The sequence below is a fragment of the Macrobrachium nipponense genome, chromosome 7 (genome assembly GCF_015104395.2).
Source record: "Macrobrachium nipponense isolate FS-2020 chromosome 7, ASM1510439v2, whole genome shotgun sequence".
NCBI classification, from domain to species: Eukaryota; Metazoa; Arthropoda; class Malacostraca; order Decapoda; family Palaemonidae; genus Macrobrachium; species Macrobrachium nipponense.
In genome coordinates, this window is record NC_061109.1 from 98,835,107 (window position 1) to 98,862,336 (window position 27,230).

Below are 27,230 nucleotides of genomic sequence, written 5' to 3' on the forward strand. Positions count from 1 at the left end.
ATCCGGTAGTCTGAGTTCACTCCCCGCTGCCGCCAATATGGAATGAGAGAACTTTTTTTCTGGTGATTAGAAATTCATTTCGCGATATAATGTGGTTCGGATCCCACAATAAAATGTAGGTCCCACCACATAGTATTCAACTGGTTCCTAGCCACGTAATTAAGAATATAATCCTCTGGGCCAGCGCTAGGAGAGCTGCTAATCAGCTCAGTGGTCTGGTTAAACTAAAATATACTTAACCTTTTGTTGTCAATCCATGCCATGCTTTGATTGGTTTTACTTCTGTTACTATTCTTCATTACCATTTTATCTATCAGGAGTTGGATGGTTTTTGTATCCTCGAGGTAGTTGTATACCCTTTCCCTGACGACTTGTTAGTAACTTCCACATTATTGGTAGGCAGGTAATAGGCCTACAGTTAATTGCTATATTTCCAATGTTCTTGTCTTCCTCTACTAAGAATGTTCTCCTAGTGGTCATCTATTTGGGCGCTTGGTGGTTTTTGATACAGTGCTGAAGTTGTTCTGGTATTCGTGGGTGTAGGTCTTTGAAGTTTTTGAGCCAGTATCCCTGGACTTCACTCGGACCTGGGGCTTTCCAGTTGGGCATTTTCTACAGTTTGTGTCTGACTTTCTGTTGTGATCTCTGCGGATTTTTGTTTTATTCTCCCCATTTCTTCCGCCTGGATTTCCTGGAACTATGTTATATGCATTTGGTGTGATAGCAGATAGCTCCGTATTTCGATGATTGTAGATAAAGTATGTCTACCCAAGACATATGTATACTAGTATGTCTTGGCAATACTGCATCTGCATCTGCAGTGTTTCAACTTTCCATCGTGACTGTAACTTTGTTCATATATATATATATATATATATATATATATATATATATATATATATATATATATACACACACACATACACACACATATGTATGTATATATATATATATATGTATAAATACACATTAACACATATACATATATAATATTTATATATTCATGCACATGTATGTATATAAAATGAAGACAGATTTTCTAGAGCGAGAAGAATATACTTTCTCATCCTTTTACTACTGAAGATGTCATCATAAACAAGTTCTGTTTGAATAATTATATTGCTTAAATGATAAAATACGTTCATGAGATCAAGCTTATTACACTTCACCTTAACAACTTGCCTAGCAACTGATCAGGGGGGCTATATGACAAACCAAGACGATTTACCGTAATGATATAAGCTTATATAATTTGCCGAGATCTCCTGTGATAAATGATCATTAGAAGGCAGGAATCAGGAATCATCCCTTTTACTAATGAGGAAAGGATATCGAAATAGGCGGCCATTTCTGATATTTAATTGGAGGATGCAATTATAAATCTCGAAAAAAATATATCAGTCCTGGGTATTATATTATTTATTTAACTTTTAATTAAGAGGCGTCGGAGAAAAAGAATTCTCGTAATTAAGATTATCAGTGGGCAAGTTCATATGTAACTTTGATTTAAGAACTTTAATTTTTCTTTTCTATTGTGTCACCATAAACAAACTTCCCGACACACACACACACACACACACACACACACATATATATATATATATATATATTATATATATATATATATATATATATATATATATATATATATATATTATATATATATATATTATATATATATATATATACATAATATATTATGATTATATATATATATATATATATATATATATATATATATATATATATATATATATATATATATATGTGTGTGTGTGTGTGTGTCGGGATGTATGTTTATGGTGACACAATAGAAAAGAAAGATTAAAGTTCTTAAATCAAAGTATCATATTAACTTGCCCACTGATGGTCTTAATTACCAGAATTCTTTTTCTCCGACGCCTCTTAATTAAAAGTTAAATAAATACTATAATACCCAGGACTGATATATTTTTTTCTAGATTTATAATTGCATCCTCCAATTAAATATCAGAAATGGCTGCGTAATTCGAGATGCTTTCCTCATTAGTAAAAGGGATGAGTCCTGCCTTCTAATGATCATTTATCACCGAAGATCTCGGCAAATTTTATAAGCTTATATCATTACGGTAAATCGTCTTGGTTTGTCATATAGCCCTGATCAGTTGCTAGGCAAGTTGCTAAGGTGAAGTATAATAAGCTTGATCTCATGATCGTACTTTATCATTTAAGCAATATAATTATTCAAACAGAACTTGTTTATGATGATATCTTCGCTCTAGGAAATCTGTCTTCATTTTAAGTGATAGATAAAACTTTGGGGGAATATGCAATGAACGGAATTCCTCCACTTGTTAGAATTAAACAATTAAGGCAGAAATGGATTAGTCAAAAACATGGAAGGTCAGAGTTAACCGGACATTTACGTTTGATATCTTTTATATTCTTATAATAGCAACAAAATAAGGATTTCAAATACGAGGCTGAAGGTAGGTAAAAATATCAAAAGCATGCTAAGCGTATAGACGGTAGCGTTACGAAACCAAGTACAAAACAGACCTATCTTTTTGGCTGGCTTACTTTTTTTAGTAAGAAGAACGTCATTAAATATCAATAAAGGAGAATTAAGGCACAAATAAGTATGTTAAACATAACTGTGTTACTTAGTGCATTCAGCAAATATTACTTCGAAATAAATGCAAAAGCACAGAATATATTTTCGACAACCAATACAGTAATTGATAAATTTTGGTGTCACACATTTCATGGTCTCTAGGAATTATATATATAAAAAACAAAGTTCTTGCCTGCGAAAACAGTTTGCTTATGCATCATTCCATTGATAGAATATTCGAAACCACAATATATTTCATTCCAGATGTAAACAGTAAATCACTATGAGAAAAAAGTGAAGTAAAAAGTAATCTCACAATAATGGTAAATCGACTCTTCGTTTTTGTGACCTTATCCAGTTGCAGGTAATCTCGTCCCACTCTCTGAAAAGTTCACCAGAAATAAAAATGCGAAAAATATCATAAAAGCTGTAATCATTACTTATTTATTTGTATAACACTGTAGGCAGCTCGTCCCAGAGCCAGTTTTCACCTCTGGGCACTTAGAGTGTCTATAAACCGCCTCCATATCTGATTTTGAAAAAGTAAGGACAAATCCTCTTCCAGATTATAATTTCTTTCAGGAAGAGTTATTTTTCTCAAATCTTAGATATTCTGATATATATTTTATGTTTTTCAGAAGAGACTACTTTGTCGTTTGTTTTTACATGTAAAGCCAGGTGCATAATGGATTAAGTACGAAGAGGAAAAGATTCTTCACTTATATATTGGTAAGAACTGAATAAAAAAACGAAAATCGAACTTTCCTTTTAATAGAGGAAAATACACACGCCTTGTAAACACATATTTGTGTTTCTCTATACGATAACGTGCTGTTGCTCGCGTCACTGTCGTGGCATGCCAATCAAATGTCGTAGGTTCGCTTCTCCCTCAGTGCCATGAAAAATAACTGGTTCTGTATAGAACCAGTGATTTTTTATCGCCCTTGGGGAGACGCGAACACGGGACATTTAAGTGGCATGCCACGACAGTGACGTGAGCAGCTGTACCTTATCGTATAGAGAAGCACAAATGTGAAGTAAGTGCCTCAGTGGCGTGGTTGGTTTGGTGTTTGCTTCTCACCTCGGTGGTCGCGGGTTCGATTCCCGGCCATTCCATTGAGGAGTGAGAGATGTGTATTTCTGGTGATAGAAGTTCACTCTCGACGTGGTTCGGAAGTCACGTAAAACCGTTGGTCCCGTTGCTGAATAACCACTGGTTCCATACAACGTAAAAACACCATACAAACAAACAATACAAATAAATGTGAAGTAGTACATTGGTGGCTGCAGTGTATACAAGACGTGTGTATTTTCCTCCATTAAAAGGAAAATTCGATTTTCGTTTCTTTATTCATTTCTTACCAATATATATGTGATGAATCTGTTCCTTTTAGTACTATAATCCACTTTGCACCTGGCTTTATATGTACAAACAAACGACAATGTAGTCTCTTCCGAACAAAATATCATATATATATATATATATATATATATATATATATTATATCTATATATATATATATGATATATATATATATATAATATATATAATATATATATAAATATATGTATATATATAATATATATATATATAATAATTACGTATTATATCTATATTATTTATATATTATTACTATATTATATATCAGAATATCTAGGATTTCGGAAAAATAACTTACCGAGAGAAATAATAATCTGGGAGAGGATTTGTCCTTACTTTTTCAAAATAAGAAATGGAGGCGGTTTATATACACTAACTGACCAGCAATCGTATAATATCGAATTCACTTTACCTTGGGAATAACATAAGCTTGAAGGGAATTACAATAGACGAGTGTTTCTGCGCCGGCCAGGATTCTAATTGTAATGCCCTTTGTGTGTAAATTATTCCCAAAGTATAGTAAACTTAATATTAAACGACATGTGTGGTTTGATATTTTGTGAATATAAAATAGCCACTCGTGTATGTGACGAAAATTCACAAACACAAACACATACACACACACCCATATATGTATATATATAAGACATAATATATATTAAATATTATAATATCTATATATAAATATTATATATATATATACGTATATATGTGTGTGTGTACAAATTATGTATATGTATATACGTATATATATACATATGCGCTTGTATGTGGTAATTGGATTTTAATCATCAATATATTTTCCATTAAGTTTTGTAGGTTTTGTGTACGCTGGATTTGTGTTTTTGCTCTAAGTATGTATTAGAAAAACTATGATTTTATACATTTCTGTTAACGATAATATAATATGTACATATTGGTAGTATATTTTTTTTTACCTGTGAAACACGTTAAAACATCGAAGGTATTCTCCCACAAGATATGTTATTATGCCATAGTATGGTTTACAATAGTAAGACTAAGAGAAAGAATAATAAATATCCACCACAATTTTGTTGCCTACATCCTTCAGTCTCCACAGAGAGCTATCGATAGCTGTCATCATCAGTCAGAAAAGTAAATACTCTGAGAAAAACAGGGAAACGGGGCTGAAAGAAAGCTGGGGGAGGTCACGCCATGCGGTTGGGGCGAGGTCACTGGAAACCGTAAATGAATTCCAGAGTTGGATTACCGCGTGAATACAGTAAATGCTGCCATTTCAGCGACTGTGTCTCTTTGAGATGTAGTGTGATGCATTTTTTTCTATTTGATTTTCATTTTTGTTTTATTTTTTCATGATAGCAGGTTATTATTATAGCTGAAAAAAAAAAACACGGAAAGTAAATCAGTGAGACGCGTGACGCAAGCGTCTGTAGATTGTTGTTTTGCTAATATTCTTTGTCTGTATCAGGCTGAATTATTTCATGGATTAGTTCCTATGCAATGATTGGGAAAGCACAAGAAGAGCGGTGAGTTATCCCTCGATGACTATACAAATGGTTATCCTTAAAACTAGATATGTTACTTAATAATTACGTAACTATAGTTAAGTAGAGGCCCAGCATGAGATTTCGCAACTTTCGTAAGTGAACACAGACTCCGATGACAATTACCAAATGTCCATCGGTGGAGTCAGATTACCTTCCAAAACTTGTAAAGTATCAGAAGTTGGCGAATTTCCATCTCATGATGAAATGCGGTAAACAAGAAGTTGATCAAGCATAGACTGATTTCTTTAATTTTTTAAATTAAAAGCTATTTTACAATATTTTAGAGTTCAGCAATGAGCTTGATGTTATGCGTTATTATTTGTGGCCTTTGCTCACTAGGGTACATTGCTTCTGCAAGCATTGTTATTATTATTGTTGTTATTATTATAATCAAGGAAGTTTAAGATATATATACATTTTTACGCAATTTCATACCTGTTATTTGCTGACGTAAAATGTTTTTTTTTTTTTTTTTTTTTTTTTTTGCTAAAGACAGTCCTGGAAAAGAGAAAGAGTGGAAGTGGAAAATAACATTTCTTGGAGATTCTGAGTCTGTGATTGACGAGGTTTGGGAAATATGAAAGGAAGTTAAAAATAAACTTGCTCTGGCACAGTCGACATTCAACGATTCTCAGAGTTTTTTTTCAACTTTGAAACTTTTCCCAACCGACAAAAGGGAAAGATTGAAGCGCAAGATCTTATTTGAAGTGTTATCCGTAGCCAATTTCGAAAACTTGTTTTGCAGCCCCTTGTATTAAAAAGGTAAATTTATGCTATAAAATACTTCTGTTATAGAGTCGTTGCTTATATCATCATTAAGGTAACCTAATTAAAATATGTTGTGAGTAAAGTTGCATTACGCTCACTCCTCACTCACTCGGATGGCTTCTAGAACTTCGTTGTGACCCGTTGCCACTTGAGTCTGAAGCCCAAGGTTTCATGTAAATTCTTCGTTATTTGTTAATGAAACGAAGCTGCAAATCCAACACTTGTATACATACACATCCCCCCATGGGTGTTTGCTGAATGTGTGGCACCCATTCAAAATACTGACTTGACACAGTGTTGTTACACTTCATCATATATCAGCCTACATTCGTTGCTTGTTACCCGTCTAAGATCTTGTAGATATTCTTAGCAAAGGTGTAATTGCCTACTGTTTATCGGATAATTAATATGTTCACAAGAGTAACAATTTCTTGAGCAGATGACTCAGACAAATCTAGAGTGATTCCCTATTACAGAAATTTTATATTCTTTACATGTAATATACGTTTTCCTTCGAAAATATCTTTATTAACAGAAAATATGTAAATTTACGATATCTATGTACTATTTTATGTACTAAGTACGTCTTTTACTTAATTATTCGGCCAGTAAAATGCGTTAAAGGACTGTTTGATGTTTACAGTCCTTCATCGTGGGACAGTCAGAATTGCCAACTAGCCAAGTTTTAGACGAAGAAAAACTGTTGTCAGTATACCATTATGCGTTATATAACAATATAAATATGATAAATAGTAAAAATGTGTTACTTGTCCATAGAATCGTTGGAGCCAGTGTAATCAGAATTACCAATTTGCCAGGTTCTGAAAGCTGAAAAACCACGTAAATGTCCCAATTTCTATAATTCAACAAGTTAGAGATATAAATAATTAAACTTTGTCATTTATACTTTCATATGCCATCAGATTCCTTTTATACTTCTCAGTGACAACACATGAATATCCACTTTTTTGTTGGCAGTCCTGGATCTACGTGGCGCCACGCTAAGTTGGACGAAAGAATTTATGGTATGGGTGAAACTGATCTTCACTTGAGATTATAAACGTGTTATAGACATTATGTTGAGCTTTTATTCTAACGTATAACGAAGCATTGTATTAATCAAGATCTACTTTAGTTATTCCAATGGACTTGAGTCAAATTTATGAGAAAAAGATGAGTTATATTAAATATCCGATACCATTACTTCCCCATGTATCAAACTGCAGCTGTCGTCCATCCAATAGATGGCGTCATTGCCAGTATTTTGACCATTATAATTATAATTTTACGTAGTTTGATAGTTCTATGAGCTAGTTATATATATATATATATATATATATATACATATATATATATTTATATATACATATATATATATATATATATATATATATATATATATAATATATAGTATATATATATATAAAGGTTTTTTTGCCACGAAGGAAAAAAATGAAAAAGCGAGATAGCCGAGTACTCGGCTATCTCGCTTTTTCATTTTTTTCCTTCGTGGCAAAAAAACCTTTATTTATACATAGCATCACGTTTTATATACTTCGTGATCAAGTTATTATACGATTAAATAATATAGATAATATATAGATATAATATATATTATATATATATATGTACGTGAGCGTGCTTGCATGTCGAAATGAAGACATGTTATTAATGAGACATATAAATTAACCATGCAGTTAGCATTTGGCTAGAAAACTGTCATGAAAGGGAGAGGGGCTCGGAAATGAAGCATCATTAACTGCTAATAACACAATACAGAGAAAAGTGGAAATTAAACGGTTCTTTACCTTAAATTTTTAATTCGTTTTTCTAAAAAAAAAATAAATAAATAAATTACGATCAGATGTTTGCATTTCCAGAGCCGACTCGTCTTTGACCTATTTATTCGTTCTCTAATTAGCCGTCCGCAGGGGATTGATTAATTTGAGGAGAGACTTTCTCATCATGAGAATAATTATTTATTCGTCTGCCAATAAGACCCTTCTTGCAGCAGGAAACAAGATTCCAGAGGTTTATGACATAAACTTTGCATCGTGACAGCAAATGATCTGTAATCATGGTACGCATGAATTTATTTAGATGCTATATAAAGCTAAAACGTCAAATCATCTTTGTTTATTTATTTTAACTCATGAAGTTACATAATACGTTGAACAGTATTCATACACGATGAAGATATGTATACGTTGAACAGTATTTATACACCACCTTGGATCTGTTTGAAACGAGTTTTTATCTTCTCCAGCGTGGAGCCTGGCACTGGCAGACAACTGTATTTTACTAATTATGGCACTCCGTGTTAATCGTACATATTCTCCGTACTACAATATATTTAGAAAATAGAAAGTTTTTTTAAAAATAGTTAGAAAGGTTTTTTCTCTTTTTCCTTTGTGAAAAGCAGTTAGAAAGGTTTTTATTATTTTTTTTTCTATCTCGGTCATCCTATTCGACTATGAGGTATTTATAGTGTGTGTACTGGGTTGCATCCTGCCTCCTCAGGATCCATCAGTTTTCTCACTATGTGCAATGTTACTAACGACAAGCTCTTTTGCATGACTGAAACTACTTCAGCTTCTAGTTTTCCCAAGTTCCATTTCAGGGATCATGCTAGTTTTCCACTGGTATAGCCCATATCCTTCTTATTTCTTTTCAGGTTTTGATACTAAGTTTTTTCTCTATCTTTCTCATCTACTGTGGTGTCCCATGGTAATGCGACATCATTGAGTGATACTTCATTTTTTTATTTTGACAATCAGCGTCAAGTCTGGTCATTATCCGTAGATTGTCGTTGTTACACAGAATAGTATACTACTATGAGATTCAGGGCTTCTGTAACACGGTTTTTTTGGCAATAACTTTTTATCTATGCATTTCATAAATATAACGCTTATTCAGAATGCACATTATATCTACACATAAATTTTGACTGTATTCTGCATTACGCAGGTTGAATAAATTTGGTACTTATAATGTAAAAGTGACTTTTTAAGAAGACGGGCCAACTTACTCAGAGATAAGGTTTCGAACGCACTCGTTACGTAACTTATGACAGCATTTCTTCCCTCTTTCTCGATGGATGATTGGCTATACGTAACGAAGGCTATACCTCTTGCAACAATGACATAAAAATTTAAATACAAGCAAAGCAGTACACCTTTATGAACTCTAAATCCTCTCCACTGATAATTGTCATAATGAACAAACCAACAAAATATGTTAATAAATTCAAAAACACTTCGATTATTAGTCTAACTCCCAAAATAAGTGTCCTAAGAAATTATAATCTACTTTATAGGTCACAATCAGATTGACAAGATGTAGGTAATAGTTGGTAATTTTCAAAGACATAGTAGACAAGCTTGATTTGATAACTGATGTATCCAGTGTCAAGCAATTTTTGTTTATCGGCTATCTACCTATTTACTAAAAAAAGGAAAAAAAAAAAAGAAAAAAAAAATAGCCGGTACCGTATGTTGGCTTTAAACCTTCACCAATAATTATCGTCAAAATGATGACTTCATGAGGCTCCACCCACTTTGGCCTCGTTATAATTCAGGATAACACTGAAGGCTATCATGGACATTGTTTTATTAGAAAATCTAACTTCTGGCTATAAAAACTCATTTCTCGAGTAGTTGTAAGAAGTGCTAAATGATCCTCAAGGATCCCAGCAGTTGGCCTAAACGTTTAATTCATGTATATTGCTGCTATTACTAATTTTGCGGCACTACTGCTACAGTAGTATTACTACGCTAGCACAGAATCCCCACCCACATCTATGTATCGTTCCGCCATTCATAAAGTCTTTATATCCAACATAGTCGTACAGACTAAAGAAGAAAAAAAATTATATCGGATGATCCGTTGGTCTGCTGGAGATTTTAGCACATATAAGCTTGTGTTTACTTTGGATAAAAATCTTATTTTAACAAAAATAGTTATATAAAGACTGTTTACATACAATCTCTCTCTTTCTCTCTCTCTTGGTGGCATAGTGAATAGTTAATGGAAATGTTCAAATTCCTGAATGACATTACAAGTATTATAATCACGTTACGCTAAATACAAATCAGACCATACACATTGGATTTAAACTATAAACTGAATAATTACCTATTCAGGCTATAGTAAGTATGGCCACGGGCTTTCTTTTGACTGTATAAAGTTGCAAGTCGTTAGACAAATGCAGTTTTGCAACCACGGGGACAATTCCAAATCCTGTTAGCCATTCTTGACTTCTATGGGTTTCAGAGCCGATGGAATAAGGTGAATGGGTTTCTGTCTGGTGGATGGGTGGGGCAACATTTCGTAAAACGATGTTTACCTTGCTTACGTAATGAATGTTTTTCTACTCTTGGCTCGCAATCATTGGCCATGGCGTCGGCTTGATCATTTTTACTCTATAAAAATTATAACTATCGGGTTTAGGTTATTGATAATGCTGACAAAATTTGTGTGTGGTTGTAAAATATACATATGTCAACTTTCAGCTACATCCGATGCTTTGACAAGGAGCAAAGTCTAAAAAACCGTGTTACAGAGACCCTGAATCTCATAGTAGTTTATATTGCCATGCAAACGATGGATACTTGGGTGCAAAAAAATAGATTGATCACACAGAAGTGGAATGTTGTCCTTTTGTGGAATATTTTCTTTGTGTATATTATCAGTCCTTGCATGAAGATTGTTATCATTAGTTAAGGTTAATAAAAAAAAGTCGGTTAACTTGTGGATACAATGGTTACTTCCATAAAACATTATGATCATCTTCTGAAATTGATCGTTGATATTAACTTTGTTTATGTAGATCTTAGTAAGTACCAATGAGATAATGCAAGAATATTGACGAAATAATAGGTTGTTTATATACAGTGTTTCTCTTCCATTGGCGACAGCAATCAAAGAAGTATTACTGCAAAACAGACCTTCAGCTTGTGATCAGCACTAAAAAGCGGCTGCTGCCAGTCAAGTCTGAACTGCGACATTCATGTGCGAAAACTTAGCTCAGCTTTCTACTGCTGTTATTTTGAATTGCTATCGTTTTACGACCATACTTGCGGTGAGGTTATTATTCAAGCGTAAACTAAGTGGTAGCACAGTCGTGCAAGGTGTTGCCTTCGGAAGTAATCGGAATACAGTAAAACTCTAAAATCCATTTCATATCAAATTATTTACAGAATAAAATTAGAGTAATTTATTGTCTGTGTACAGTGATGCAGTGTCAGTCAGTAAATGAGTTATTTCATCGAACCAATGGAGGCCTTTACATTGCGGAGTAAAGGAGAGAGAATTTCGAAACAATCCAAATCTGCACATTCAAAAAATGAAGCCAATATAGATGGTCACCTTCGGATAACATAAAAAGGGAAGCGATATTGTTATGGCTGTGAGCGAGCTCATCTGATTTTCATTAAGCTTTATAGTCATGAAAGTGCTGAAGGGATTGAAGGCTTATCGTCGAGTAACAAATAACAGAAGATGAAATAAATTATGATAGATGTAGAATGTGGAGAACTTTTGCAGTTACCTTTTTCGCATTTAATACAATGCTCCTCTAATACTACGGCATAAATGTGGAGTAGTAGAATGACTTCTAAGTGTAGGCTTAGCCTCATTAGTGGACAACCCTTGAATCGATCATATTCCCGTTTTCGTGAGGGAATGTTATTGCTATGGAAAGGGATGGGTCAATAGGTGAATGCTTCAACGAGTCTAGATCCATCACGTAGTACCAATTACCCGTTGATAAAAAGTTGTTCAGACCAAAACCAATTTGCAACAAAAAAGTAATGCGAGCAACTTTCATTTCATCCTAAAACGTTTGAACAGATATTATGGTATAGGGCAGCTATGCAGTTTGGAGTATCAGTGTTCGGGTCGAGTATCCGCTTTTCAAATAAACCATAAATAAGGAGACCTATTAGCGTACAGGAGTCTTGCAAGCCACCTTTAAGAAGGATATAAATTCGCTTTACACTTACGACCAAAGCTACAAGGAAAGCAGAGTTACTGATTTTCCCGACATACACATCTCCCCGTAGAAACAGAGCATGAAGTGTAAGGCAGCAGCGAACATTATAATTTATATAGATGCGCTAGCAGTTGGTATGGTTACAAAAAATAGAAATAAATTGATCATAGATATCTTTACATGTATCAAAATCTTGTACATGCTTAGATTGGAAGGGTCCGTGTGTGCAGGCATTGTGAGGAGAGAGAGAGAGGAGAGAGAGAGAGAGAGAGAGAGAGAGAGAGAGAGACCTGTTCAGTTCAGTTAGCATTCTCATAAATAAGGCATTAGGATTAAGTCTAAAGCAGTGTTCATTCCCATTCCTGTCGCACTAATGCATTGGGCATTGAAGGCATTTTTCATTTCTGCCATTTAGCAAATTTTTCGTATTTCCTTACTTTAATTTTTAGTAGGAAAACTATGGAACTAACTAACTCTGAAATCCTTCAGGTACAATGACCGGGTAGAGAACAGGACGGTTAGTTCAAATTAATCTATTTTTTTATGTATTCTCAACTTGATGTTGTAGAGAAAACGTTGGGTAGGCTGGAGATGAGCATGGGCACAAATGGTCTTCATTTTTAAGCATTTTATAAAACAAGATATTGTTATCTAAAGCAAATACGGTTATCCTATTGACATACTCATAACATTGAAAGGTATAAATGTTGGTTTATATTGTAGATAATAGTTTTGATATACATACGTTGTATATACTATACATTAGTGTCAATACTAATAGGGATTCCTTTTTTATATCTGTACAAATTCTCCAGAAATTTCAAAACTAAAGGGAACCGACTCGACAGAAGAGATTAAAGGTTATAGACTACAAAATTAGTAGTAGTCAGGATTAGAAGTAAATAAAAGTCTCCCAATTTTGCTGCTTTATCGTATCGTTTATAATTCGTGTAGGGTGTTTAATGTTTTACTCCAGGACCCTAACAATTTTTTTGGTTTACCTCAGTTGTCTCTCTCCGTTTATCATATTTACCTAGATGTAGTAATGCGCCTTACATCGAGAAAGTAATCAACCATACACTGAGAATGTTCTTACTTTTCTACTTATTAGCTACTGAAACGGCATTCTTCTAATTTTGGGAAACTCATAACTTGTAAATCTTAACACGTTTCTGCTTCCTAATATGGTGCCATCATTTTAGCCTGTTTCTTTTCGTGGATGTGAATTACAAGATGAAACATTTGTATATTTTCAATTGCCTAAAATTTCCGTATGATTTAATTCAGTTGTTTCCATATCCCAATCCTCTTGGATTATTTTCATTTAATAAGGCAGTCTAACTTTACCTTAAGAGTTAATTCATCTTATATGATATTTTTACTGTTGGGGATAAGCACCTTGAGGGTATACCTATCGCAGGCAAACGTTTTCCGTAATAAAAAATAAATCTGAAGAAATGTTGAAAAGAAAAGAATAGAGGTGCAAACCTTTTCTAGGAAATAGAATTCAAGAGGACAAAGGCAAAGAAAAAGGTTTGACAGGGTCCCGCGGTCGTGTTCGTCGAATTGGAGTGGTTTTTTTAGCATTACATAAAAAGAATCCTTTCTTGGACACAGGCCTGGCTGGAGATGTTCGACTTGTTTTCTGATATACTGCGATGATGGGGTCAATTAAATAAAATGTATCTCGAAATCGAATGAATTCTGTCACGTTAATGAACAAATGAGATGGCAACTTTCTCGAGCATACCACTTCATCATTTATGTTCTTTGGATGTTTTATTGGTATGTCTTTGGCAGTTGGCATAAACCAGGCTCTCTTAATTAAGAAAGGGGGTAGGAGAGAAAGACGATTCATTATCGTGTCCCTTTTCTTCGAGTCTGTTTTCTTATAATAACAAGAATGATACACGCAGTCAATAACTCCTCTGAGTTTCATAGAGATTCAATTTAAGTTTCATTGACTTCAAAACAATTTCCTTAAAACATTTATAAGTCTTAACTTTCGTGATAAGAAAAGTAAGAATACAAATTAAAATTCAACTAGATTGACTACTGAAAAGCACCGCGTAAGAAACGCTACAAACAATGGGAAGGAATTGAAAGAAGCATTTGCAACAAATCGTTCGGAAAAATAGCCACCAAAGTAGTCCCTCTAGGCTGAGCTAAGGCTAAATGGCATTCTCTTGTCTTGAACTTTGTTTTGGACTGAGTTTAGGTCCAGGAAACCTATTACACAACACAAGAGCAATACTTGTTTTCCCAGACGACGTACACGCAATGCATTTACAATGAATGGTTGAAGAATGAGTTTCCGATATATGGTAAATAATCAACACCAAAAATAAACGACAAACTACATTTCATTATATTGTTTACTTTCACACTTCGCGACAAAGGAATATATATATATATTATAATATATATATATATATATATATATATATGATATATATATATATATATATAATATATATATATATATATATATATATATATATATATATATATATATATATCTATATATATATATATATATAACATTATATATATGCATATTGTCACAGTGATTCAGAAGTTACCCCACAGAAAACGACAGTAGCTTGAAATATGTCTCGTAAAACAGATACTTCTCGAGCAGCGGGAGACATTCTTGGGTAAATAAATGCCTCAATTAATTTACCCAACATCTTAATTTCTTCCCAAAGAGGTGGCACTATATAGATTTCTGGACGTGTTGTTCTGGCGTGGTGGCTGTTAGCAAATTTTAATTAGAGTTAGCTTACAAGAGAAATGACAAAGAAATGGTAATTACTATGAAAGTAGTTTTCTAATTTTATTTCTCATGAAAATTGAGTATTAGAAACTTCCTCGAATATGTTCCATGCCTCCTAGTGTGTTGAGTCTCCCAACCACTGCTCAGAGAGGTTGGGAGTCACACGTGTTAGTGGAAGTAGCAAACGGATCTTCTTAGTGTCTACGCATTTTAATATATTATTTTACATTTGAAGTACATCCTAAGTTAATCGGCTCACTGAAATTGGGTTTTGTAAAACAAATATTGGGTCAGCATTTCATGAACACTTCGGTAACTTATTCTATAGACATCACCGACAAGTTGAGTAGAAGTTAGTTATTCACCGGTGGTTCTAACCAGTGTTCATACGATTATCCAGTCCTGGCCAAAAGTTCGTCCTCCCCTTGCGGCCGTTGGTTAACTTTCGACGCGTTGTCGCAAGTAATTCATTTATATGAATACCAAGTCTAAGATGAATTTCCGAAAGGGTCAGAAAAATATATTGGATAGGGACAAATAACCATAGGATGAAGAAAAAAAAAATGAATGGAGAAAACCCTCAGGTTGTCTCAACAGTTCACCAGCTATTGTAATTAAATTTAGGGTTTTTAACTTTCTAAACTTCTCAGTCAAAATTGAATTAACTTGAATACCCGATATGTTGACAGAAGTGTAAGGTTTCATCATATGCTCCTCGGTAAGATTGAAGTACGGGATGAGCGAACTAGGAGAGAAATACGCAGAAAATGCGTCTCAAGAGATACTTGCTTCACAAAATTTTACACTATATATATTTGGATAAACTCACCAGATCGAAACTTTATTCATTGAGGATATTAGAGAAGTAATGGTATTCGTGTAATTGCTTAGTTGTAAAATGGACAGATAGCCGGGCCATAGGTTTTCCATACCGTAAGCATGTTGAAAAGAACACAGAAATAAATGGGGTTTCAGTCTGCTTTTGATGCAGGAAAGGAAAGGCATGGTACCAAATGTCTTTAAGAAGAGAACGCTAATTGTTAACCCACTTAGGGAGACCAAAGTCAAAGCGCAGGATTATCAGTATTTATTGCTACAGTGAAAAAGGAGGATATTCATAATGGTGAGGAAAGAGTTATATCTGTTGTATGTACAACATGAAGGATTAAGTTAATGATTGTAAAGGTTAGCAGAGGAGTAGCTGGAGGTATATCCAATTATTACCTGGCTGAAGAGGAAATGGAAATTGAAGACTTATTTAGATGTATGGTAAGTTTTCAGAGCCTGGTTTTACTTGTAATAAGACAAACAAGTTTTATAAGAACGAAGTGGGAATAGTAGGTCTGGAACAGGATGAAAATGTGCAGGGTTAAAAATACCCCGGTGTCAACACTTACGAGAAGCTTATTAAGTAAGCAGAAAACCTCTGCTGCTAATATTGATTTATATAAAAGGACAGCAATTTAGGCTATGTTGATTTATTTGATTTTCTGTGAAAATAAAGAGAGTATGTTACGCACATTGATTGAGATATGTAACCCCCAGTTGATTTCAGTAATAATAATAATAATAATAATAAAATAATAATAATAATAATAATAATAATAATAATAATAATAATAATAATACATCGTATGACAAGACTACAAAAACGTAAAATCCAACGGGAGATAAACTGTCCATTGTTTGTCCATAAACGCGTAAAACAGATTACAAGTGAAGGACGCTTCTTTTCCAACATCGTTCGAGAATAAAAGTGAAGTGCAATACTAAGACTAGTAACGAGTGCATAGCAAATAGACATTTGTACCTCCAGAAGGCATTAGACCTCACTCATTCCTGAGAACTCGAAAGACTGGCCCTGGATGGTAGCACTGAAATTGACATAACTTTCTAAGAACTGGAAAGGGAGAGAGAGAGAGAGTTTATGTTGTTATAATTCAGCTGGATTCTTACAGGGTGACGTTAAGAGATTTTACCACAGCTACAGTAACTTGTTTTAATAAATTTTGCCCAAGAAGATAAAACAATATAAGAAAGTTACACAGCGATGCACATTTTCCTTTCTAGAGCAAAGCATATTTGATTGAACGCGTGGCTTTATGAATTTGCGGTTATTAGAAATCTGCGAGAACTACTTTGATTGACATCTTCAAAGAACCGTGAAATCTTTACGATTAATTGCCCATTAGCAGTGTAAACAAGAAAGCAAATTATTGCTCCTCAGGATACAATAAGTTCCTTACGAGTATCAGTCTCTTTCATATTAGGTGTATTGCCATTGTTTATCAGTTGCCTTTCTCTTCGCGCTCTGGTGTCAAATTCTTCCCATAACCAAATTCATCATTCCTCCTTCATTTCCGCGGAGGCACGAATTTTAGTGCCTTGCATCCATACTTTTTCGTTAATTTCCTTTATCTTATAAGTTTCCTTTTACTTCTTCGGTCATGGAATCTATCCAGAGCAAGAGCCCTTCTCCATCTTTCCAGGCCGGTTCCAGTGGCTTCCAGGCTGGAGTTGCGAAAGCTGAGCGCCGAGTAGCGGTGATGGTGGTAGTGATGGGCATCACGTTTCTTTTCGCGTGGGTGCCCTATTCAGTGATGGCGTTGATCATGGCCTTCGGAGACCAGTCACTCGTCACTCCAGGAGCAGCTGTCATTCCTGCTATCTTCGCCAAATCGTCTTGTTTGTACAATCCTATAATATACGTTGGACTCAATACTCAGGTAAGTCAAGGGCATTTGCCTGTGTTCATTTTGAAGTTAGTTTTTGCTTATAGAAATGAATATACATTTTCCAGATTTTCACTTTAAAATTTGTGGAATATTGTGAAAATTAATATATAATTTCCATGAATTCCTCTTTTTTTTTTAGTCTGTTTATTGATCAAATGGTGACGAAAATCATCATTGGCGTCGTCAGAAGGTTGTTCCGTTGCTCGATTAGTTCAATGTTTCCATTCAAGCGTTCTTATTTTTCTTCATAAATAAACTTAAATTTCTTTTAAGTTTTTTTTTAGGAAAATAAAAGTTTCATGAGTATATTTCAGCATATGGTTACCAGTGCACTGTTAAGGAAATAAATATAGAATCCTAGGCAGCAAGAGACATCTCTATGACTGTTTAACACTTTTTTCGCTTTGACTAAAGAAAATATACCATTTATTCATGCAAGACGCAATACAATAGAAGTTTGATCTCTCTCTCTCTCTCTCTCTCTCTCTCTCTCTCTCTCTCTCTCTCTCTCTCTCTCTCTCTCTCTCTCTCTCTCTCTCCTTCATCGACCATTAACCATATGGTAAATAATTTCCTTTCCCAAGCCCACTTATTTTTTTTTAAACCATTTGTGTGACAAATGTAACTCGTATTTTTATTCCATAACATTTATTGGAAGGTGCGATATTTCAACATTTATGGGAAGATGCCATATTTCATGTTCTTGTCAATTCATACGTGATGGTTTTCTTTATTGTGAAAGTAGTAATATTTTACGAGAGAGACATGTCCATATTCATATTTATACTATTTACCAGGCATCTATAAATAATTATAATTACAAATCCATACTAAATGCATAAGTCAAGTGATTGGAACAATATTCTGGCATTAAAGAGGGAACTTATATACAGTGTGTATTTTTTTTTTTTGCTACGTTTGTTTATTATACCGATTTATATATTTGTTTTCTTTACAGTTCAGAAAACTGTGGCTCTCTTTCCTTTGTTCCAATAAGAACTTATTCTTTCCAGTGAGTAATTGTTTACTTAGCTGCGGCTGGAATTAGATGCCATTCACATGAGATTGACATATAGTAAGATAGTTAACGCTTCGATAGATTTCACAACAAAGTATGGAAGTCTATTAGAACTGCCGTCCCTTAGTATTTTACCCTCAACACTAGTCTTTGACTAGCTCCCGTTAATGTCAGTGGAGTAATTTACCCCTAATACTGTAGTCTTTCACAAACTCCCGTTAATATCTGTGGACTATTTTACCCTTAATACTCTAGTCTTTTACTTACTACCGTTAATATCAGTGGAGTATTTTACCCTTAATACTCTAGTCTTTTACTAACTCCCATTAATATCAGTGGAGTATTTTACCCTTAATACTTTAGTCTTTTAGTAGCTCACGATAATATCAGTGGAGTATTTTACCCCTAGTACTCTAAATTTTTACTAACTCCCATTGATATCAGTGGAATATTTTACCCTTAATAATCTAGGCTTTTACTGACTCCCGTTACTGTCAGTGAAGTATTTTACCCTTAATAATCTAGTCTTTTACTAATTCCCGTTACTGTCAGTGGAGAATTTTACCCTCATTACTCTAGTCATTTACTAACTCCCGTTGCTATAGGTGGAGACTTTTACTTACCTTAATACTCCAGTCGTTTACTAACTCCCGTTACTATCAGTGGAGAATTTTACCCTTAATACTGTAGTCTTTTACTAACTCCCGTTGCTATCTGTGGATAATTTTACCTAACTAAATACTCTAGTCTTTTACTAACTCCCGTTGCTATCAGTGGACAATTTTACCTAACTTAATACACTAGTCTTTTACTAACTCCCGTTACTGTCAGTGGAGTATTTTACCCTTAATACTCTAGTCTTTTACTAACTCCCGTTGCTATAAGTGGAGAATTTTACCTACCTTAATACTCTAGTCGTTTACTGACTCCCGTTGCAATCAGTGGAATACGGTTGCAGTAGGTAACACTCTTCTGTTTTCTCGCTTGCAAAAGATAAGAGTGTGTTTTCTAAAAATGCTGCGGCAAAGCTCCTGATGGAATAGAAGAGCAAACTCACACTAGTTAAAGGCTTCTCTGTTGATTCTGTAAAGACGACAGTGTGAAGTTTTCGCTTTTACTGATGCCTTAGTATGTTATTTTTTTTTCTTTTGCATTATAGTACCTTATAGATATTACTTAAAGAAGAGTTAGTTCTATTAGACTTACGGAGAATTAGTAGATTATTGCTATTATTAATACTATTAGTAGCAGTAGTAGTAGTAGTAGTAGTAGTAGTAGAATATAGACAACAGTTGAGAGTGAATATAGTTGATCGTGGAAAATGTTAGTGATAGTACTAAATTTGTGGAACATGCTGTAGAACTGGAAATATGATCATTCATGAAGAAAAAACGGTAAAGTATATCATAAGCGATTTGTCGCGTGTCCTTGTATATAAGTTACAGTACTTGATATAAAAAAGAAATCCACTTTGAGTTTCCAGAGTCCCATGACAAATTATGGGAGTACAAAAGTTGTAATGAAAGGGGAAGGATCCTAAAACCATAAGTACTTCAGAGTTGAAATTCATGAAATTTGCTCCATCGATTTTTTCCAAAATCCTTTTCTTCTCCATTTGTGTATTAACATAACGCTATATTTCAGTAGTTTCCTCTTTTAGGCCACAGTTTATATGTCATAGAATAATTAGAAAGAGGTCTATGACAACTTACATTCTTTCGGAATGTTTTTCAAGTTCATTATTCATTGAGTTAAAAAAAAAAAAAAAAGGGGGGGGTGTGCGGGTTAGAATTGTAAAGTCTTCACAACGTAATTCAATGACAGTTGTGAAAAAGTTTGCGAATTGGAACTAACCACATTTTCATAACAATGAAAGCTTTTTACTTTACGTTTCTTTGTGAAGCAAAGGTTATTGTTCCCAGACTTCCCCGCTGAAATATTTGTTTCACAATAATAGAAGTGGCTATTCTGTGTTATTCTCTGGAGAAGTATGAATATTATACCGCTGAATTCATTATTTGCTTAAAATTCGGTTTTCCTGTCATTGTTGCTTCCTGCTGCTCGTGATAAATATCCATAGAAACATGACATTGCCTAATAGACACAAATGAGTTTGGCAACTTTTAATTCTGAACTCATGTTTTTAAACTCGTAATATCCTTAACCGCATAAGCAATTACAGTAATAATACTTTAAAAGCTGTTGATCATAACGGTAATGATGTTTGAACAGGACTCCAGTAAAAGACATGAGTAATACTAAATGATGGAATCGGCTTTCATAAAGACAAACCTTGCATATAGGAACAGTTCTCAAAGATTTTGTATGCTTTAGAAACAATTCAAAGGATCAGATATTAACGAAAGATGTCCGTATTTCATTGTTTAGTATTTACCCTGATACTGATGCGAACTATTGGTCAGTTATCATGAAATTCTTTTGGATGCTGTCTTTAGCTAGTACTGCGACACGCTATTGCTGTATTGCAGTCAGAAACTAATTGAACTATAGGGTCAAGTATCAGTGTGAGAAAACGACGGTAGTACAATAAAATCGAGAATAATGTTTATTTTCTGTTTTTTTTTTTATATCTAATCCTATCTTAACGTTGAGTCTCCATGGAGTAGATGACTCAGGGGAGAAGAAATAAAATAATAAACGAAAAAATATTAGACGAATAAAGGTCACATTTTGAATTCATTGTAATGAATTTGTTATTTATCACTGGTTATGAATGGCTCGATATGTAGTTTTAAAAAAACGAATGCAATTACGCATAATCAAATATTATTTTCCTTGTTTAAGTTGCACTTCATATTGAGAGTTACTGTTATTTGGTCACTTGTTTGACGATGTTAAGCGATCTTGTTTTGTTTTGTCGTAGAAGTATTTGTTCTATCCGACTGTAGTTCGCATGAATTATTTTTTTTTATAATCTACACAAAAACGCACACACACACACACGAGTGTTGAGGAAACCATATAGATGTTATGTACGATTTTATCCTCTTTCAGACATCTGATTCTATTCAAAGATTGAATCCTGAAAAGAGTAGCACATTTTAAGCAGGGTTTTCAAGATTTTTTTTTCTTTTTTTGCGAAGGGACAACTTTTCACTTATACTATATTCAGAACAGAAACGGGTATTAAATGACAATCTAAGATTTCAAGTATTTCCAAGCGTGATTGCATGTACTACGTGCAACTGAATGAAGCTTTACTCTTGGGAAAATGAACTTGAATCGATGACTGTGTCTCTCCACAGTCCCCTGATCCCGGCTGCAGGAGCCAAAGACTTCATATCAACCTCTGTTCTGTAGCCATTCATGTCGTTCCTTATCACTCATACGATGTGTGGTCAGCTACTTCAACACAGGTTTTGTTGATGTTGAGCAAAAACAGAGTGCAGTGATAGCTATTTTCTTCTGATTTAAGATCGAAAACCATTCCTTTCTGTATTTCGCGGTATGAAAAGTTGAACAGCAATGATTAAAAAGAGAACGTTTCCATTTAACATTCTTTATGGAATCATCTGGTATTTATGTGTGGTACTTTTTTTATCAAGTCTTGTAAGATCCCACCATCAACCAGAGTATCCAGCCATTATATAACTAATATTTAAAAGTTAAACTGAATGCTGTACTAATAACTAGGCTTGATTTTTTTTTTTTTTTTTTTTTATGCTTGATTTTTTTTTTTTTGAATGCTGTACTAATAACTAGGCTTGATTTTTTTTTTTTTTTTTTTTTTTTTTTAAGGCTCTAATTACAAATGCATCTCTATTCCCCACAGTTCCGGTCAGCGTGGGCCCGTCTGCTGTGCTGCCGCGAGGAGACAGAAGGAGGGGCAGTAGGTCAGACCACAGAGAAGGTCAGTCTCACTGTCGTCACAGAACAGAGTCCCCGTCCCGAGAATCTTAAGGTAACCCCTTTTTTATTGATCAAGAGAAAAGGGGAAGTTCAAGTTCTCAGCATTCCTCCATTTTTATGGTTCTCCCGCTCGTTCGCTGTGTCCGAATCCTCTGTCGTTCGAGACGACCCTTCTAGCTTTGCTTTTTTTCTTCTTCTTCTTCTTCTTGTAATCCGTAGGTTGTGGTTGTATTCGTCTCTAGTGAACACTGCGTAACATTCTTAGCTATCACCCAGTAGTCCAGTTTAGCTCGTAGTAATCTTACAAACATTTATCTTACATAATTGCTATCGATAATTTGGGATTACGGAGTCCCTTTAAATCACTGTATAATTCTTTGCTCCTGGTTCCAGTCTCTCTCTCTCTCTCTCTCTCTCTCTCTCTCTCTCTCTCTCTCTCTCTCTCTCTCTCTCTCTCTCTCTTTCTGTTTGTATGTAAATGTGATCACTTAAATAACTTTTCGTATTGGTACGTTTCTGTGTATGTGTATACTTTCAGACCACAATTTTATAGAATGATAGAATGAAATCAGCAAACGGAAACAGAAGATCAAATGCAAAACCGCAATGTCGCTTGGATGTTGCATCAATAAATTTTCTTCGAAACGTAGCAGCGAGACTTAAAGTGTGTTTCCTTTATATGTACTTGGCTATTTGCGTGAAGACAGCCATGCAGAGTACGGATTACTCTGGAAGCAGAACAGCCCATTGCCTTTCCTGTCTCAGTGTTGTAACAGAACGCTAAGAGCCAAGAGGTTGTTTTTAAGAATGAGTGTTTTTCTCCATTCTGTTCTCACAGAGAGAAGGAAACCTCATTACTCGCTAAATGAAAATTAATTTAGTAACCTAACAACCAGATCAACATTTTAGCCTTGATCCTCAAGCGCGCAAATCAAAGTATGCAGCCCTGAAGCAAAGAAAAACATAAATGTGATGTAGTAACCTTTGAGTTGTCTTGGGGGGATGATGCACAATACCATCGTTTCAGTTAAGTTTTGCTTCATTGGCGGGGGTATGTGAGCTGTTTTTCAGGGTCAGTTTCGTGACCTCACACCGGGTGAGGACTGTGTAACCAGTGCATTGAAATGTTACACTGCCGTAGCCTCTTCACCATAGCCTTTTGCAGGCTTGCGTTTCAGTCTGCTTTCACCGAGGGTTCATTCGAGGAAACGTTTTACTTTGTTATTATTTCACAATGATTACCGGTATTTACATTTTTCCATGTTATCAATGTTGTGTACCCCGATCATTTATTATTTACTGACACACACACAAATATGTATTGAGACATTGTGGAGCAGTGTATGACATTTTGAAGCCCCTTTTGTTGAATTTGTGTTGTGAAACTTCTGACATAAATGTGTTCCACCCATTGTGATAGGTGAAACTGTTTGCATTCGTTCATGAACCAAGTATAAACCAGATTAAAGGTGATGTAGTCTGTTCGAGAGGATTTGAAACAAATAAATTGGCCCAATTTGGGAATGCTGTATCGCCTTTAGTGTTTCCCATTCTCCTGAATTTTACCATTGAAATAGTAACCAGAGATGGAAAAGAAGATTAGCATTGGAGTAGCAGTAGAAACTTTAGTTTTCGATGACGTGGATGGTCATTGAAACACCATAACATTGATCAAGCTTGCCCAATAGAATGCATCACATTAGCTTTAGAGAAATGTCAAGATAATTCTGAGAGGAACAGAAAAAAGACGATGGAACAAACACGGAATGCCAAAAGAATATGAGATAATGATGAAGAGGGGATGGAGGTGGCTTGAACATGTCTTCTTTCGCACAATACCTTCGAGGAGAGCACTTCATAGCGTCAGCGGGATTCCTGGGGAAACCAGAGAGTAAGAAGACCCTGGCAATTATAATAAAATGATTTGTGGCTATTAAAATTGCCGTCACTTTCATGATAAAGCACAGGAAAGTCATGAATGGCGAACTTTCGCAAAGGCCATATGTAAGCGGTTAAATAAACACACACATATGTATATATATATATATATATATATATATATATATATATATATATAATAATACATTATATATATATATATATATATATATATATATATATACATACATTATATACTTAGATTCGCGATATATATATATATATATATATATATATATATATATATATATATATATATATATATATATATATATATATGAGAAATACTACATATGCCTAAAATCTAGTCGGGCTTATGTAACCCTCTTCAACAAGTACACGAAAACCCCTCAGCATTTAAAAAAACATTCCTCTAACCGGAATGAGGATTAGAATCACTGAGGGATCTGCGGCGATTCTGCCACAGATTCGAAAGGCTCTCGGGACCGTCCAGTGAAGGCCGCCGTGTATATAAAGTTTAGAAATAAAGCATAGAAGTCATGTCACGCTGAATGTTGAATAGCAGTCCCTGCCAAGCATTATTCATAAACACTTTTCATGGCAAATGCAGAATTTGACAGTGACCTTTAAATAGTCCGCGTCACAAGCAGTACAGTAAGCTTTATACCGTACCAAAGTTTGCATAGACAATTTAGCGCCTCAGTGGCGTGATCGGTACGGTCTTGACGGCGGTTTCGATTTTCGGGCATTCCACTGAAGGGTCAGGGATGTGTATTTCTGGTGATAGAAGTTCACTCTCAACGTGGTTCGGAAGTCACGTAAAACCGTTGGTCCCGCTGCTGAATAACCACTGGTTCCTTGCAAAGTAAAAACATACAAACAAACAGACAAAGGCCGCAGAGTTTTCCTTTAGGTATGTGGCAATTGATGTTGGTAAAGAATGATGGGCAGTGAGCAGTGAAGAGCGCTGTGCTTTCTCTGTAGACAATCACTGTCATTAAGTAGTGTTCAGCGTAGTGTATACAGTGGTTAATTAGATTTTTTTAATGGGTTCCAAATAGACATTATCTATTAAAGTGTTATTTGAAAAACTTTTGACAAACTATGAAACATACTCTTACATATATGTACTGCACATCCATACATACATATATACATATGTATATTGTTAATATATGATATATATAATATACATAATATATGTGTGTGTGTGTGTGTGTGTATGTGTATATATATATATATATATATATATATATGTATATATATATATATATATAATATATATACATATTTGTGTGTGTACACACGTGTATGGTAAGAACAGAGAATGTAGCCAGGCGTTAAAGATGCCTAATGCTTTTCCAATACCTATTGAAGTTCTGCTGCTAATTAGGCCCTGATTATTATTTTTTTTCCTTTTTTTTTGCCAGCGACCCACCAAATCAAAGGGTTGAAAGTTGTATGGGTTGAAAGACCCTCGTCAGTAAAAAAGGATATTAGTTGAATGAATCATCTACCTAAATTCTCTTTATCATCTTACCACCATTATTTTTATTTGCTCTTACAAAACTTTTACTGAGGAGCATGATTGGAATTCATAGCACAGATGGGCAAAGTAACGATTATGATTTTTAGCTAACAAAATACATTTCTGTTCCTTTTATTTATTTATTTATTTTAGTTATAAGTAATCTTTGAATACAAATTAGATTAAGTACCCTCCAATATAAATTTATAACTTCTTTATTGTAATAATGAAGAAACACAGAAATAAAAATTCTATTCAATTCATCTTTCCGTAGAAGAATTATAGCAGACATTTCACCATGCTTCCTGGAGTAACTTCCATTTACTAACCGAGTATTAAATAGGGACTTACTCAAGTTTTTGTATCTTTTTGAAATATATTATGCATAATTATGGCTTCCTGGATCGAGATGCAATGTTTGTAAAGCTTTTAATTTTTCGATCCCTACAGCGACTAATTCTTAATGACTTTTTGAGAAATGGTGCTGAAATGAATAATAGTTTTAAACCACATTGCCTTCCGGGCACCATCTTAATTAAGGCTCGTGGTAAATGGATAAGCATAAAAAGTGAAAAAAAAATAATTATATATATTTTTTCCAAAGACAAATAAATGTTTGTGTATATAACGTTCCCTGAGACAATGGTCCCCCGTTTTTCCACGTATTTAGAGTGCATGGATATTGTAACAAATGTCGTCTGAAGCTTTTGAGTCTCATTCAGCATTGAAGCAAAGTAAATATAAGATGCTAAAAGAAGGAAATACGTTGAATTTTTCCTTGGGAAAGGGTCTGCCACTTAAACGTGTTTATGTTTTGCCCAAATTAATTAACCTTTGCTCTAAAGTTAGTGATAACGCCAAGGCGCCCTACTGCCTAAAGAAATCGCCGCCATCTTTTTCGCCCAGCTATATCACGAGCTGCTAAAAGAGAATATTCTTTTACCCTTTTCATAACGTCCCTCTAATTTATATTTGACCTTCTTTCTAGTAAAACATGGCTTCTATGAATTACAACTTACGACTACAGAGTAGACAGAAATCCTCTTCTCTTCCAATATCAGGGTTATACGCAGACGGTTTGGAAGGACCTTTGCTTTTTACTTTTACCTTATTATCTAGTTTTCAAGGAGGAATTATATCC

The 27,230-nt window shown here is 34.4% G+C and overlaps 1 protein-coding gene across 4 annotated transcripts in view; it reads left to right on the forward strand.

Annotated features, from left to right (window-relative positions):
- The window catches only part of LOC135217787 (parapinopsin-like), a 472,093-nt gene that overhangs the window by 433,606 nt on the left and 11,257 nt on the right, over window positions 1-27,230 (forward strand). Inside the window, exons 5-7 of one of the 4 annotated variants that reach the window (XM_064253816.1) lie at window positions 17,529-17,765; window positions 18,733-18,786; window positions 22,586-22,714. In XM_064253816.1, the coding sequence (XP_064109886.1) occupies window positions 17,529-17,765; window positions 18,733-18,786; window positions 22,586-22,714 (420 nt within the window). The remainder of the gene's footprint in view (window positions 1-17,528; window positions 17,766-18,732; window positions 18,787-22,585; window positions 22,715-27,230) is intronic. The other 3 variants (XM_064253817.1, XM_064253818.1, XM_064253819.1) reach the window with 3 other exon arrangements.